Source organism: Sinocyclocheilus anshuiensis, unplaced genomic scaffold (assembly GCF_001515605.1).
Source record: "Sinocyclocheilus anshuiensis isolate Anshui unplaced genomic scaffold, SAMN03320099.WGS_v1.1 scaffold1626, whole genome shotgun sequence".
Lineage (NCBI taxonomy): Eukaryota > Metazoa > Chordata > Actinopteri > Cypriniformes > Cyprinidae > Sinocyclocheilus > Sinocyclocheilus anshuiensis.
Window position 1 is genome coordinate 27,385 of NW_015547254.1, and position 14,981 is coordinate 42,365.

Sequence of the window (14,981 nt, forward strand, 5' to 3'; positions counted from 1 at the left end):
TTTATTTAATGCAGAGAGATGACAACAGTAAGTGTATATATATATATATATATATATATATATATATATACACATACTTACATAAATATCTTTTATACTATATTTACCTGCGTAAAAAAAGTAATAGTCTAAGTTATTGTCAAAAACACACAACAAATGTCAGTAAGTTTGTGTCCATGCATTACAATTAGTCTTGTACAGTCATTATTCACCGTCAGCTCATAAAAGGTGTTGGCATTTATGAGCCATGACTTATAGAGTGGTATTGCTCAATGCTCATATGCAGCCTTTAAATGTTGCACTGCTGGGATCATGTCAAACAGGTTTCATATATATTTAAGCAGAACATATAAAATTTCCATATGAAGAGTGCTGTTTGTCTCCATACCAATACCAGAACACTATTCATGAAATGGAATTCACAACCCATTTGACTTCCATACTTGTGCTAATATCTAGTATGTGCAATGCAATGAACCAAATGTGCTGTTTAAATATGTGGAAGCAGGTTCAATACCAGGAGCTCGTCCATGCTGGTCTGGCATTTTTCCAGATTGATGCGTTTAATGGCGACCTTCTCCTTCCTGGGCACACAGTAGGCAGCCTGGACCACAGCCGTAGCTCCGCTTCCTACAATACACAAAAAATGCACGTTAAACTGAGTACATCAGGAGCTGCATGGGACATGAAGTCAGGACAAATAGAAGAATGAAGAGGAACAACACCCTCCTGAACACCCCAGACACCTCAAACCATAATCCATAAAACATTACATCTATGGCTTAAAGTGACTAAATATGTAAAGTAAATATATACTAGATTTTTCTCCCAAAAGTTCACTTCTAATGTCGACTTAAAATATGCATTTTCAAAAAATTGTGTTGTCATGCATTTGTCAAATTTAAGAGTAGCAACTTTAATGAGGTTATAACATAACTCTCTTACACTTACAAGACAAAGAGATTATAGTAAAAAGTTACTATGTCAAGAGGAGGAAATAAAAATCTGACAACAATGCAAACTAATGGCATAAATAATAAAAATCATTGAATGAAGATAATATAAAAAGTAAAATTAAATAATTTATAATATTAATAAATTCATTTTTTTTAATAATCTTATATTAGACATTTTATATTTTACTGTTGCATGAATGACAAATGAGTATTACTGTGAAAAATTTTAAATCTAAAAAAATTAATAATTACATTTTAAAATCATTAATTATAATAATAACTTATTTTCATAATGCTATGTTATATTAAAATGGTTATACTTAATACAAATGTTATATTTGTATGGATGATGAATGACTATTACTGTCAAAAAAGTAAAAATATAAAAAAATTATAATTAATTTTCCAATCAATAACAATAATAACTATTATTATTATTACTACTACTACTACTATATTCATAATGGTGTTATATTAAAATAAGTTATACTTTATTGCTGCATGAATGACAAATTATTATTACTCTGTCAAAAAGCAGAAAAAAGCAGGTTCTGCATATTGGTTTTCGGACACTTTAACATAAAAATAATTGCTCATTAAACAATGACATTTATCTCCAGCCATATCACTTACTCCCTGGGAAAGTGCTGGAGAAGAGCTGACAACTAAATGCTAAATGAAAACATTCCTCTGTCACTGCAGTTTTGGACATTCATGAGCGAAGACTATTAAATCCTAACAGACTATAAGTTAAAGGATTTGAGCTAAACTTGGCTTTCAACTTTACTGCTGAGGTTAATCTCCAGAGTGCATTAATTAGGTTCTGCTCATGGCACCACAGACTGGCACCAGAGAGAAAGCAGACAAGACACTTCTGGAGACGGTTATCCTTGAGAACGCAAGGTCATCCTGGTCCACACATCCTGAATAATAGAAGACAAGACTCTACGGGGGCCAAGGCCCTCGTAAATCAGCGTGCACCTACTGTATGTTTCCACTGTGAGCAGAATATTAATTTTTAATCATCTTTAATCATCTACCCAAACTCCGTATGGCCTAATAATAACAAAATTCTCATTGTTTTGCGTTTTGATTGCACCAGCAGGGCACCATGGATACTTTGGATAGAAGAAAGAAATTTGACAACAACTCTCTTTTTCATTTACAATCTACAGTGTTGGACAGGCCTGACTAGTTAGTGTACAGCCAAATACAGTCATTGAAGAATCTGCAGTGGTATGGCTAGAATGTTACCAAAATGTGATGACAGCAATCCCATTAATCACATCCTGGGCCTGTATGCTATGGCCTGCAGCAGGATGTTGGTCCCCCGTACGGCCCTCAGAGTGTCAGCTGTGAGCAACAGGTCAGCCGGGATGTTCAGCGTTCATCAATAAGAATCTAGAGCTATATTTAAGACCCTATGCTATACATAAGGGAGAGCAGCTCACCAGATGGAAAGAAGATTGAGTTGCCTGAGCCAACAGCATGAGTTTACATGTAAATTCCTACTGTGAAACAAACAATCAGTTGTCAAGGATGATTCGGAGAAGATTGTACTAAAGTTGCCCATGCATGTGCCAAAATAAATGTTTTTAGCTGAAAACAAAAAGACCAAGAAAAACATAGACAGTGAGAATATACATATATAAAGCCTGTAATTTTTATTTATTTTATTTTTTTGCAAAATATCAATACCAAATCGATTATCGAGAGTATATTAGAGTTGCTGTTTTTTTAAATGATCAGCATGGTCGATATGGGATATTTAAATGTGCACAATAATTTTCTTTATTTTTACATTAAGATTATCTTTGCTGTCATCTAATGCTCACTTAAAATTATTTTCGTTAGGTTTAATTTTTTTATTTATTCAGGTAAAATATAGAATTGTAGTTGAGCCCACAACAAAGATGAAAATACATTTCAAAACTGATCATGTACTTATAATGTAACAAAAGATTCCTATTTCAGATATACTGTATGCTGTTCTTTTGAATGTTCTGTTCATCATAGAATCCTGAAAACAAATGTATCATAGTTTCCACAAAAATATTAAGCAGCAAAAGCTTTAAGTTTTAAACACTGATGATAATAATAATAATAATAATAATAATAATAATAATAATAAATGTTTCTTGAGCACTAATAATAATAATAATAATAATAATAATAATAATAATAATAATAATAATAATAATAATAATAATAATAATAATAATAATAATAATAATAATAATAATAATAATAATAATAATAATAATAATAATAATAATAATAAATGTTTCTTGAGCACCAAATCAGCCGATATTAAATTATTTCTGAAGGATCATGTGACACTGAAGACTGGAGTAATGGCTTCTGAAAAATTAGCTTTGCATCACAGGAATAAATGACATTTTAAAATATATCAAAATGGAAAACAGATATTTTAGTTTGTAAGAAAATTTTACAATATTTACTGTATGTTTGTTCAAATAAATGCAATCTTGGTGAGCATAAGAGCCTTTTTTTAACATTAAAGGGGTCATATTATGCTTTACTGTCCCCAAACGGTTAGTGTGTGTCAAACGTTTAAATAACTAATCTTGTTTTTACCGCTCTCAGACTTTTGAGTGCTTCTTAACTTGCTTCTATCTCTAATAAACGCGTTGAATATGTCACACAGAAGGAAGTAATACAACAGCAAATGCAGCCTAGCAACCCAATAACAAACATAATAAAGCCTCGATACTTCATTATATAAATGCAATAAAGTACTGATAACATCCATGACATGAACATCAAAGACATACTTTCATCTGGTCAGTTATTAGCTGTTAATATTGCAGGTGTGTTTGGGTACAATAAGTGCTGTTGTCTTGTTAAGAGTTCTCAATGTTCACAGACTCTATTGATTTAAATGAAAATACTGCAAAAGAGTCGTCTCTATGCACATCTGCACCACAGCAACAGGATTTTATGGAGGCCTGTTACTGGTTTCTGAATTGAATCATTCAATATTATGTTACCAGGTTACAGCATGAGAAAAATTAAATACAGAACCACCAACTGATGCTGTGTGGTAGATTCCTTGATTATCCACAGAAAAACTGTCCAGTTTTAATCAAGATTTTTATTCATTCGGTTAGCCAAATGTTTACCGAGAAAAATGAGATAAACGTACCTGACCACACGTGCCTGGAGACTGAAAAATACTTAATGTATCTAGGGATGCACCGAAATGAAAATTCTTGGCCGAAGCCGAACAAAATGAAACACTGGGCCGAAGGCCGAATACCGAACATGGTTTTTCGAGTTTTTTTCCCCATGTATTTAGCCTTTTTTTTTTACCACTGCATAAATTAAATAGCCAAAATATGTTTTGTCTTGCTTTTCAATGACAAAATCAATTACAAAACAACAATTTAAAAATATTTAACAATGAACATTTTAACATTCTAGCAGACACTATACCAACAAAGCACAATTTAACTTAAAATTAATAAGTTAGTAAAATAATATTTTTTGGTTGTTGACAACAGCAGATTTATAAATGAGTCTCATTACGAATGTGTCGTAGGTAGGCCTATCGCATTGTCACATGCCTTGTAAAAATTCATAAATGTGACTGAGCAACTGACGAGTAACACTGGTTCAGCGCAGATTTTCCTCACGCTTTGGACTTTGAACCCTGGTTAACAAGCAGATAGCGCGGCGAGTTTGTGCAGCGCTGTCAAAATACATGCAATGCGTGCGTGTATTAGAAAACAAAACGTTCTGCAGTTTATTTACTAATCAAGTTTGCCCATCACTGGTTTAAAGCCATTTCGCGATTTCAATCATCATACAGTAACCTGCAACAATCACCCCTTCCACTTCTCAACGAAGACATGCGATACAGTACTAAACAGTCTCTCGCTGTCGGTGCTTGTAATGATTTTTGTGTCTTTCTCTGACAGTTTTAAATGCTTCCACACTGCTGACATGTGTGCTACATTATAAAGAGTGCGCCTCTCACTCTTCGCTGGTTGCTATTTGATCGCGTCATATCATTGTTCAGTACAATTTATTCGGTCTTTTCACTTATTCTTTCGCTTATAATTTCGGTTGCCGAACATTCGGTGCATCCCTAAATGTATCTGATACAAAGCTTAATAAAGTCTGAAAAATGATTCATTTCTACTTGATGTCCCTCATTAGAGAGGATGTTAACTTCGTAAGAGGAGATAAAGGTTAATAGCCTTCAATTAACTAGCTATTTTGAATTGAAAGCCACTTGTCAAGGGAAAAAAAGGTTCATTTGGCCACGCACATACTTGTGTTAAAAATGAAGAGGGGATTATATTATTCAGCATATTTAAAAGGTCTAAAATGCAGTACGACACTTGAAAGGAACATTTTGGAAGAAACAAATATTAAATCTTTATGTGTCCAAATCAAAATCAACTGCTCATGAAGGACAAAGTGTTGAATTTGACTTCTTTTGCAGTGGATGACCCAACAGACCAGCGTCTGAAATACTGTAGGCTGAGGTCCCTCAGAGCGGTTTGAATGTGTTCCTTCATGCATAGTTGTCTGTTTGTGCTACCTTGAGCCAGCCTGTTCTCTCACATCAGGAGCCCTTTATTACATTTCCTGGGCTTGCATTCCTCACACTATTCTGGGCCGCACTGAGACATGTCACACTTAGGGCGCTTCGTACTATAGAGAAAAGCTCTAACGGAGCACTTGATGCACAGGAATGTGTAAGATTCGCTTTGAGGGTGAACTGGATTTCGAAAAGTACACCTGGACAACTGGTGGTGTGTGCTGAAGAAAAAGTTGCCATTTTCAATTTTGGCAGCATGACGAAGTGTAATTTTAGCAAAAACCTTGCAATTTCCTTGTTCTTGTACCACAAAATAAGAGAAAAACATGTTTTAACGACCATTGTAATCTAATTCGTGAACAAATGACTCACAAGAATGGTTATTTTTAATGAATCAAAAGCATACAGCATAACCAGTATAGTCCAATTTAACAAAGAAAATGACTGAATCCTTTTTAGTGAATCTAAAGCACTCCAACTGATGAAGAAATCACTCATATGAACTGGATGATTTTTATTGAATCAAAAACATATAGCACATGCACAACCGGTGTAGTCTGACTGATGAAAAAAGGAAGTCATATTAACTGGTTCTTTTAGTGAATCAAAAACATAAGCACAAGCACAACCAGCGTAATCAGATTCATGAAGAAAATGACTCGTATGAAATGGTTATTTCTAGTGAATCAAAAACATACAACACAACCAGAGCAGCCTGGCGATTTTTATTTAAGTTCTTTTGGACTGAAGCAATGTAACACCCGCTGAGTGGCATTAAACAGCTTGAAAGATCAAAGATAATTGTTAATATAACTCCGACTGGATTCGTCTGAAAGAAGAAAGTCATATACACCTAGGATGCCTCGGGGGTGAGTAAAACGCAGCCTATTTTCATTTTTGGGTGAACTAACCCTTTAACTGGTTATTTTTAGTGAATTAAAAACATACAACACAACCAATGCAGCCGGACTCACAAACAAATGACTCCTACGAACTGGCTCTTTTTACAGAACCAAAAGCATACAGAACAACCAGTGAAGTCTAATTCACAAAGAAAATGACTCGATTCAGTTATTGATGACACTTTTTATCTGGTCTAGGGCTGCACGATAAATCGCATGCGATATTTAACGCGCATCTTATCAGTAAAGCCGGTTCTGTAATCAGCGTTAAATCTCCATCACCTGCGGGCTTTCACATTGAGCAGCATTAACTACACAGAGCCGTTGTTATGCGCGTTAAATATCGCATGCGATTAATCGTGCAGCCCTAAATTCTGGTCCTTTTAATTAATCATTCAAAAACATTCACAAACTCAGGAGTTAACGGTTTGAATCAATCAAATGACCCATATATATGCGATTATTTACAAGCAAAGGGAATTTCAGTCAACAGTGATTAACAAAGCTTCTGTTTTAAATTACAGTCTTTTCCAACAACAATAATCAAACATTTCCAGTCTAGAACAGAGAAACTGAGCATGGTCCTTTTTCCATGGGTCTGACTCCATCCGATGAGACTCTTTGCTCTCTGAGGTGGAAAGAACAGCTAGGATCAGTGCAATAACAAGACTCCAATTCCCCTGGGAAGATACGAACACAATGGTTCTGCTGAGTGTGCTCCAAACTCACACTCACACATGGTGAACTTTCCAGAGGAGAGTGAAGAAACAGAAGTACCTGGGGAATCCTCCTGGACTATATGGTTTAATACAATGGGATCCAGTTAAAGCAACACTTTGCCTGTAATCAATAGTAACAGGGTCAAAACGAATCAAGACAAACCCATCCTTGGCTGGAAGACAAAAGGAAACATTGACTAATTTTAAGTCCATTCAAAAAGTCATGCTTTTAATGGAAAGAGCATGTGCCTTCAGCTCTAATTCTGCAAACTGAAAGCTGCTCCATATTTCTCATAAAAGCAATAGGAGGTGAAACATACTGTATATAGTATACAGTATATAGTATATACTACATACTAAAGATGTTGACACATTGCAATAGGGCTTTATAACAAAATAATTGTTTTAACAAATTAACAAATTATAAAGGCAAACATGTAAATGTACATCAAAAATCTAATTTTCAGTGGTAATCTCAATAATGTATTTGGAGGAATCACTGTTTCAGAGTCACCTGACTATCACCAACAGTAGGCTTTATCCAGGCAGATAAGGAAAGGTGAAATCCTCTCATGATTACAACGGAGAGATAAACTATATAATTATGTAACTATATAATATATAATTATTGCTGCTTATTAAAAATTAGGAGTAGAAATTATTAATATCATTCAGTGCTAGCTAAGGGTTTTCTGGGGCCAGTTGCAGAAACTTAGTCACGATGTTAAGACTGTGCCTTAAAGGGGTCCTATTACGCTTTTTCACTTTTTCAACTTTAGTTAGTCTGTAATGTTGCTGTTTGAGCATAAAAAAGATCTGCAAAGTTACAAAGCTCAAAGTTCAATTCAAAAGGAGATATTTTATTTAACAGAAATCACTTTTCAAAAACTACAACAAACGACTTGTTTGGACTACAACGCATATTTTCCGGGATTTGTGATATCACAAATATCGACGAATGGGACGAGACCTGGTTGAGCTGCACTAGAGAAGGCAACGAGTGTTATCACTATGTCAGAGGCACGCTAGCTTTCCCAGGGCAGACGAACTTAAGAGTGGTTACAATCATCCGGGTTTAAATCGCTGTCAAATTGATTTGATTTTGACGCAATATTTACACTGAAGCTCGCAGTCGGTTTTGGTAAGGGGCATGACATTTCCCGACCAGGCGCCGAGTGCTGCCAATCACAACACACACTGGCCCAGCTAACCAATCACAGCACATTTCGTATTTCAGAAGGTGGGCCTTTATCTGATACAGGAACTATTCGAGCCGTTCATACCAGACTGGGGAGAGAAGTGCTGTAATAATGTAAAATATGTGAAAAATAATGTGTTTTTCAAACAACCTAGTATGAGAGCCTATTCTAGTACACCCCCAAAACAAAATCAAGACTTTGTAAAAGAGCATAATAGGACCCCTTTAAAAATTAGTTTGACTAACTAGCAGTTAACCAAGCGTTAATCAGTCTTACTATGCGGATCCAAATTAGGCCGATATACCATTTTATGTAACTGAATGTAAAAAGTTATTACCAGTCTTGAAGAAAAAAATTGGATGACTAATTTTTTAGGATAGTCTACGTAGGGCTGGACGATTATGACAAAAATCATAATTGTCTATTATTCCCTTGAAATTGTAATTGCGATTATTAATTACTATTATCACAATTTACACTGAATGAAGTTTATACCCTATGTTTGATGCAACTGCATGCCGTATTTTTATATGAAAATAAACAAGCTGAAAACACTCTAACTGAAAAACCTTTAGTGCTTTTCTATAGTATTAAGCCTCAAATGTCAAATATACATCGGATTGGTTTCTTCTTTAAATGATAAAAAAAAGAAAAAATATGAATGGTATTATAATGTTATACTAAAACAATGGAAAAACCCTTAAGATAACATGTAGAAAGAAAAAAACATATCTTAAGCGTGCAGAATAACATAAGTGGACTTTGAATGATTAATTGCCGCTTTAAATGATTACGTAATTGTGGCATCCATAGTTGTAATCGCGATTAGAAATTCGATTAATTGTGCAGCCCTAAGTCTAAGTAGTTTAAAAAGTCAGTGGTCTAATTGCTTACAAACTATCTGAGGTGTCATTCATGTCTATAGCACAACGGTGAGCCCAATGAAGCGATAGAAGAGCAACCAAGTCCTAGTCTATGCTTATCAATAGGGGTGCTCCGATTGATCGGCTACCGATCACTATCAGCCGATAATCGCTTTGGGATGATTGAACGGCAGTCTCTATAAAGGCCGATCTCAAGCTGATGACGTGCCTGCCGTGAGAGGTTTGGCACGACATGCAGCAGCACCATCTCAGTCTCTGTCCGACTCGGGTGAAATAATTATAATGCTGAAGGTCAGGCCCTGAACAAATGTTTAAAAATCTTGATTGGATCGTCACTATAAATAATTCTACATGATGAAGGCTTTAAAAAGTTCGGTATCGGTGATCGTATCGGCAGATACTGCTTTCTGTGATCGGCCTCAAAAATCCTGATCGGAGCACCCCTACTTATCAAGCCAACCCCATCCTGTAAATCTAAATCAAGATTTCTCAAATCATGATTCAGTATATTTAGGATTGAAGATTAGTGATGCACAGAAATGATTTTTTTACAGAAACACAAAATTTGTCATTTGACCAAAGACTGAAGCTAATTAATAATCACTAGAGCCCGACCGATATGGGTTTTTTGGGGCCGATACCAATACCGATATTAGGGAGTAAAAAAAAAAGGCCGATACCGATATATCGGCCAATATTCTTTGTGTATATTATAGTACAGTACCAGTCAAAAATTTGGACACTTTCCCATTCGTGTGTCCAAACATTTGACTGGTACTATATATAGAATACAGTATATACATAAACCGAATATATATACATAAACATTTTTTGCAATGATCACTCAAATGTGGTGATCAAACACTTATAATGGTGACAGAGATATGTAAGGGCATTTAACAATTTAACAATAAACTTGCGATGAGTGCGATGCATAAAGTAACGGGGTGTTAGTTGTAACACATGTGGTTTGAATATTTATTTTACCATAGTAACATTTAAATTCTGGCTTAAGTAAATTTTTATCTCAGTTTTTATTATTCATTTAAAATGAGACAAATCTGCTATTATTTTAATCTCCAATCTGTTATTTATCAGTTCAGATAGTTTTTTTAATGCTTTGATTACTAGCAGAAGACACTAACCAGTTTTAAATTCCAGTTGCGCAGATGGGGCACGTTGTAACACTGCGTTATTCGCCGATACCGATATATCGGCGACAGGCTCATATCGGCCGATAATATCAGCAAAACGATATATCGGTTGGGCTCTAATAATCACTTAATCAAATTTATGAAATATCAACACTCAATTAAAAAAATGCTGCTACAGTTGTCAGACATGCCACATTAAAGAGTGTTAAACTACATTTATTGTTTGAATGTCAATAAAATTGGCAGAATATGTAAGCTGAGACTGTTTCAGATCAACAAAGCACAAAACTTTGTGATTATAAGATAGCAGGCGCACTACAATGTTTAGTGAAGTTCTGTTCATGCATCAACTAAAAACTGCATAAGAGATTTATCTAGCGATTTAATGATCAATATCAGTCCACCAAAATGAAGATTGAGCAATCGACATTGTCAAAGTCCTAGCCCAGTCCTAGCGTCCGCACAGTTGACATTAGTGTTGGGCCGATAGACGATGCCATCGTCCATCGCCGATGGCTGACAGATATCACGATGTCAAGCAGACTCCCCCCACCCCCTCTCCCACAATCCGCCGCATCCCAGTTCCGTGTTCGGAAAGGAAATGAAGTGTACTACGGAAACCCTAAAGGGAATAAATAGCCAACAAGATGGGAGGATAAAAAAATTTCAATACTTTTTCTCGCAATTATACCGTTGGGTAAGTATAGGCGACTGTATATAAATTGTGGGCATCAGGGAGCCCTATTGAAACCGCTTTCGATTGCGCACTCATTTTACTTTCACTTTTGAGATAAGCGATCACAAGGACTCTATATTATGGAGCAGCAGTACTTACCACACATTTGACAAGATTAGATGTTTGTCATTGGTGCTCAGGATCTGCAAATCATTCACCATCGTCCTATCAGATATTTCTTACTCTGTGTATGTGGTAAGTGAATTTTCATGTACTGTAACGCAACAGGCTACCGCTAGCAAGCGGCTAACCTTTTAGTGGCTCCGTAACACGTTATTTGTTTCATGGTTCGGGCACACCCCTAACCCCGCCCAACCCCCGATGCCATCGTCCATCACGATGTTTCACTGTAGGCCAATTTGGTAGACATTGCCCAACCCTAGTTGACATGTTTACCTGTTGTAGCTTATCCATGTTATGTGCAAGAAAAAGACAAATGAAACAGTGACATAGTCAAACGCTTAATACGCATTAATTAAACGTCACTGTTAGTCAATGATTTCGGCCCTGCAAATCCATTTTGTGTTCATTCACAAACCTTTTGAGTTCTCTTGCAAAGTATTGCATTCCCCCGAGAAACTTTTCAGCTGCTGATAGTTTGCTGCATCACTACTGAAGATATTTATATACTTAGCGACTTAGATATTTAGAGACACCTGGGATTGAGCTCAAAAGCAGAATAATAACTTAGACTGTGATTAAAGTACAGTATGATTACAGCAACACAAAAACCAACAGCACTGAAGCTTAAGGTGTCCAACCTTAAACTTGAAATCCAGAAGGTCTACAATCAATCTCGCCTCTAGCATGAACTCCTGTTTTGGCATGTCACGTCACATGCCAGGTTTCAACAAAGAAGCAATTCTGAAGGTGCATGCTAGAGGGCACAACAGTCTTTCCAAGAATTCTGGGATAATAACTAAATCTTTTGAGGAAACTACAGCTTACAAAACCAAACCAGAAACTTTGAGGTCTATATATTGGTGCACTGCGATAAAAGCTTTACAAAGAAAGAGGACTTCTTAAAAGACAAGTCCAGACTAAGGCTACATTTTAAAGCTGATATATAAAAGTAATTCTTGTGAATTTAAATATGTAAAGCATGAAAGATGATATACTTTTCCTCCACTAGTTGAAATGTTCAAGGTGTGGGGTACTTTATAGCTGATGAGTCAAAAGAGGAGGCACCGCAGACAGGTTTGACCAGTCTCTGTATCTCTTTCTCTCACACACACACACGCATGGTTAGACACAGGCTAGGCCCTAATGCACAGAGTTTTAAAGGAAAAACACTTCTATTTGTTGCACATTTGGGTCATTATCAAGTACAGTATATCATATTATTATCATTATATACATATACATTATTATTATTATCATATTATTCCATCTTATGTTCAGTTAGTGTTGTCACGGTACCAAAATTTCAGTATTCGGTACCGATACCAGTGAAAATCCACAGTTCTCGGTACCAATTTCGGTACCAAAGCAAAACACAAAAACATGCTAATTGAACAACATTTTTATTAATAACGTTAAACAAAAATTAAATGTACAAAACCAATGCCATTCTTTATACTTATTTAAAAGTGTTTCAAGTTTTTCCAACCGGGTCTTTTGACAACACTAGTTACAATCAATCAAAATGTTATTATTTTATATAAATATTACATTAACTTATTTAAAAACATTTTTTATTTTAATAATTGATATTAAATTACACACAAAAACAGATATATATATATATATATATATAATTTTTTTTTTTCTTTTATTAGACTGGTTAACATTACAAATTTTTAAAAGTTTAAAACAACTGTTTCCAAAGAAAGGCAAGCAATTGCCAAAATCATAATTTTACTCATTTGTTGAAATAGAGCAATTAGGCAATTAGTAGAGTATTCTAACCCTTTTTTTTTTTTGCATTCTGCATTTTGAGAATATGAATCTATTGGAGCATATTAACATCATTTAATTCCCTTCATGTAATACTAAAAAAAAGTGGTAAATGTTTGCACAGCATTATGAGTTACTCTGGCAAGAGCTTTACAGCTTTGAAAACTATAGTAAAACCTTGTCAAAACATGGAACACCTAAAAAGCTGTGCTGAAAACCTCCCTTTGGGGTCTAAAGTCCTGGAAAGAAATATGTCAGGTATCAGATGATTCTTCCAGCACTTGTGTGACCGCGCATTGAGGTAATCTCATGCTAAAACCCTCCAATGTAACAAGATTAAATCAACCAGTAACCAAAACAATTCAGGCAGTAAAGCGGTCAGAGAATGAAGAGTTGAACATGGGAATAGATCATGCCTCTAGAAAGCTTTGGGGTCTAAAGTCCTGGAAAGAAATATGTCAGGTATCAGATGATTCTTCCAGCACTTGTGTGACCGCGCATTGAGGTAATCTCATGCTAAAACCCTCCAATGTAACAAGATTAAATCAACCAGTAACCAAAACAATTCAGGCAGTAAAGCGGTCAGAGAATGAAGAGTTGAACATGGGAATAGATCATGCCTAGAAAGCAGATTTGGAGAACCTCTGTAGTGCCATTATACTGACTGGCTGTAAAATTCACTCTTTGGACAGAGTCATGGATCATCAAAAAGAATTACAGCATATAACTGTCTTTATGGCCACAAAACAAGGGGGTGGTGGACTCTGTTAAGCCCCATATGGTGCATTTATTATTACAGAAAAGTCCCTCTGGAGAAACCTAGTGTTAAACATCTTGTTCAGTGCATCCCTCCTTTAAAGAGCATGTCATATGGTATTTTAAAGTATCCTAATATTGTGTTGGAGTCCCCTACAACAGGTTCAAATGCATCTAAGATCAGAAAACATTGTCATTTTCTCAGAATATATATTTAATATTAGAATCATTTTTCAATGATTTCGAAACAATTCGTTCGAAGCAGTTCTGGGTAGGGATGTTCATTTTGGTTATTTTTCCTAATCGACAACCAACGCTCATTAACCGATTATTAACCGTTAACCGACAAGATTATTTTAAATTAGAATTGAATTAAAAGGATAAGTGTCTGTGACCCGTTAAAAATACTAGCATTTGTTTCTCGGGGATTAATTTTACATGCGCAAAAAGCAGCAAACAACAGAACATGAGGATTCACATTGTCATCATATCACATCACGCACCTGCAGCGCTTCTGCGAGCGGAGAAAAACATAATAAAACTAGGCTATATATAGTCTATATATATATAACTAATAAATAGGCCTATACGAGAAATATATTTTTACTTAAAAAATAAATTAAGAAAATGAAAGAAAAACTGTGCAACAAGTAGCCTTGTATGCAGAGTTTCGGTTCATTTTTGTGCTGCGCAAAAGGAAACCAGACGGCAGAAAGCGACATCATATTTTTCTTTAGGCTTATTTTACAAAAGCACAAAGATTTGTTTTTATTGTGAATGTACACAAAGGCAAACCTTTTACAGTTCCGATTATCTTTAGGACTAAAAGGAGTAGTTGCTTCTACTGTTAGAAGGAAAAAATTCAAGTGATTGTGCCGGCGCCGCATGTGCGCACTCTGTTTAGCATTGCTACCTTGACAATGCACCAACATTGGTTTCAGTTTCGTTTTAGCCTAAATCAATTCATTTTGGCTTGTTGTTTATATTGCTATAGCTTCTTATATTTTTAATTCTTGTTCTTTTCTAAATAGCCTACTGTTAATCGAAAGGCTTTGTTGTGGAGTGAGGGGAACTAAAATAGCCTAGCTATGTTTACAGTGTTTATTATAATGTTTGTTAGGGCTGTGCAATTAATCGCACGCAATTAAAAGGCGGTCCCGTGATTAGTAGTAAATCTCCATCACCTGCTTTCAGATTGAGCGGCATTCA

The 14,981-nt window shown here is 35.4% G+C and overlaps 1 protein-coding gene across 1 annotated transcript in view; it reads right to left on the reverse strand.

Annotated features, from left to right (window-relative positions):
• Nucleotides 1-14,981, reverse strand: part of LOC107701617 (serine/threonine-protein kinase OSR1-like) — a gene marked incomplete at its 3' end in the record, with an annotated part of 30,126 nt that overhangs the window by 11,612 nt on the left and 3,533 nt on the right. The window contains exon 2 of the mRNA XM_016503660.1: nucleotides 518-630. Coding sequence (XP_016359146.1) covers nucleotides 518-630 — 113 coding nt within the window. The remainder of the gene's footprint in view (nucleotides 1-517; nucleotides 631-14,981) is intronic.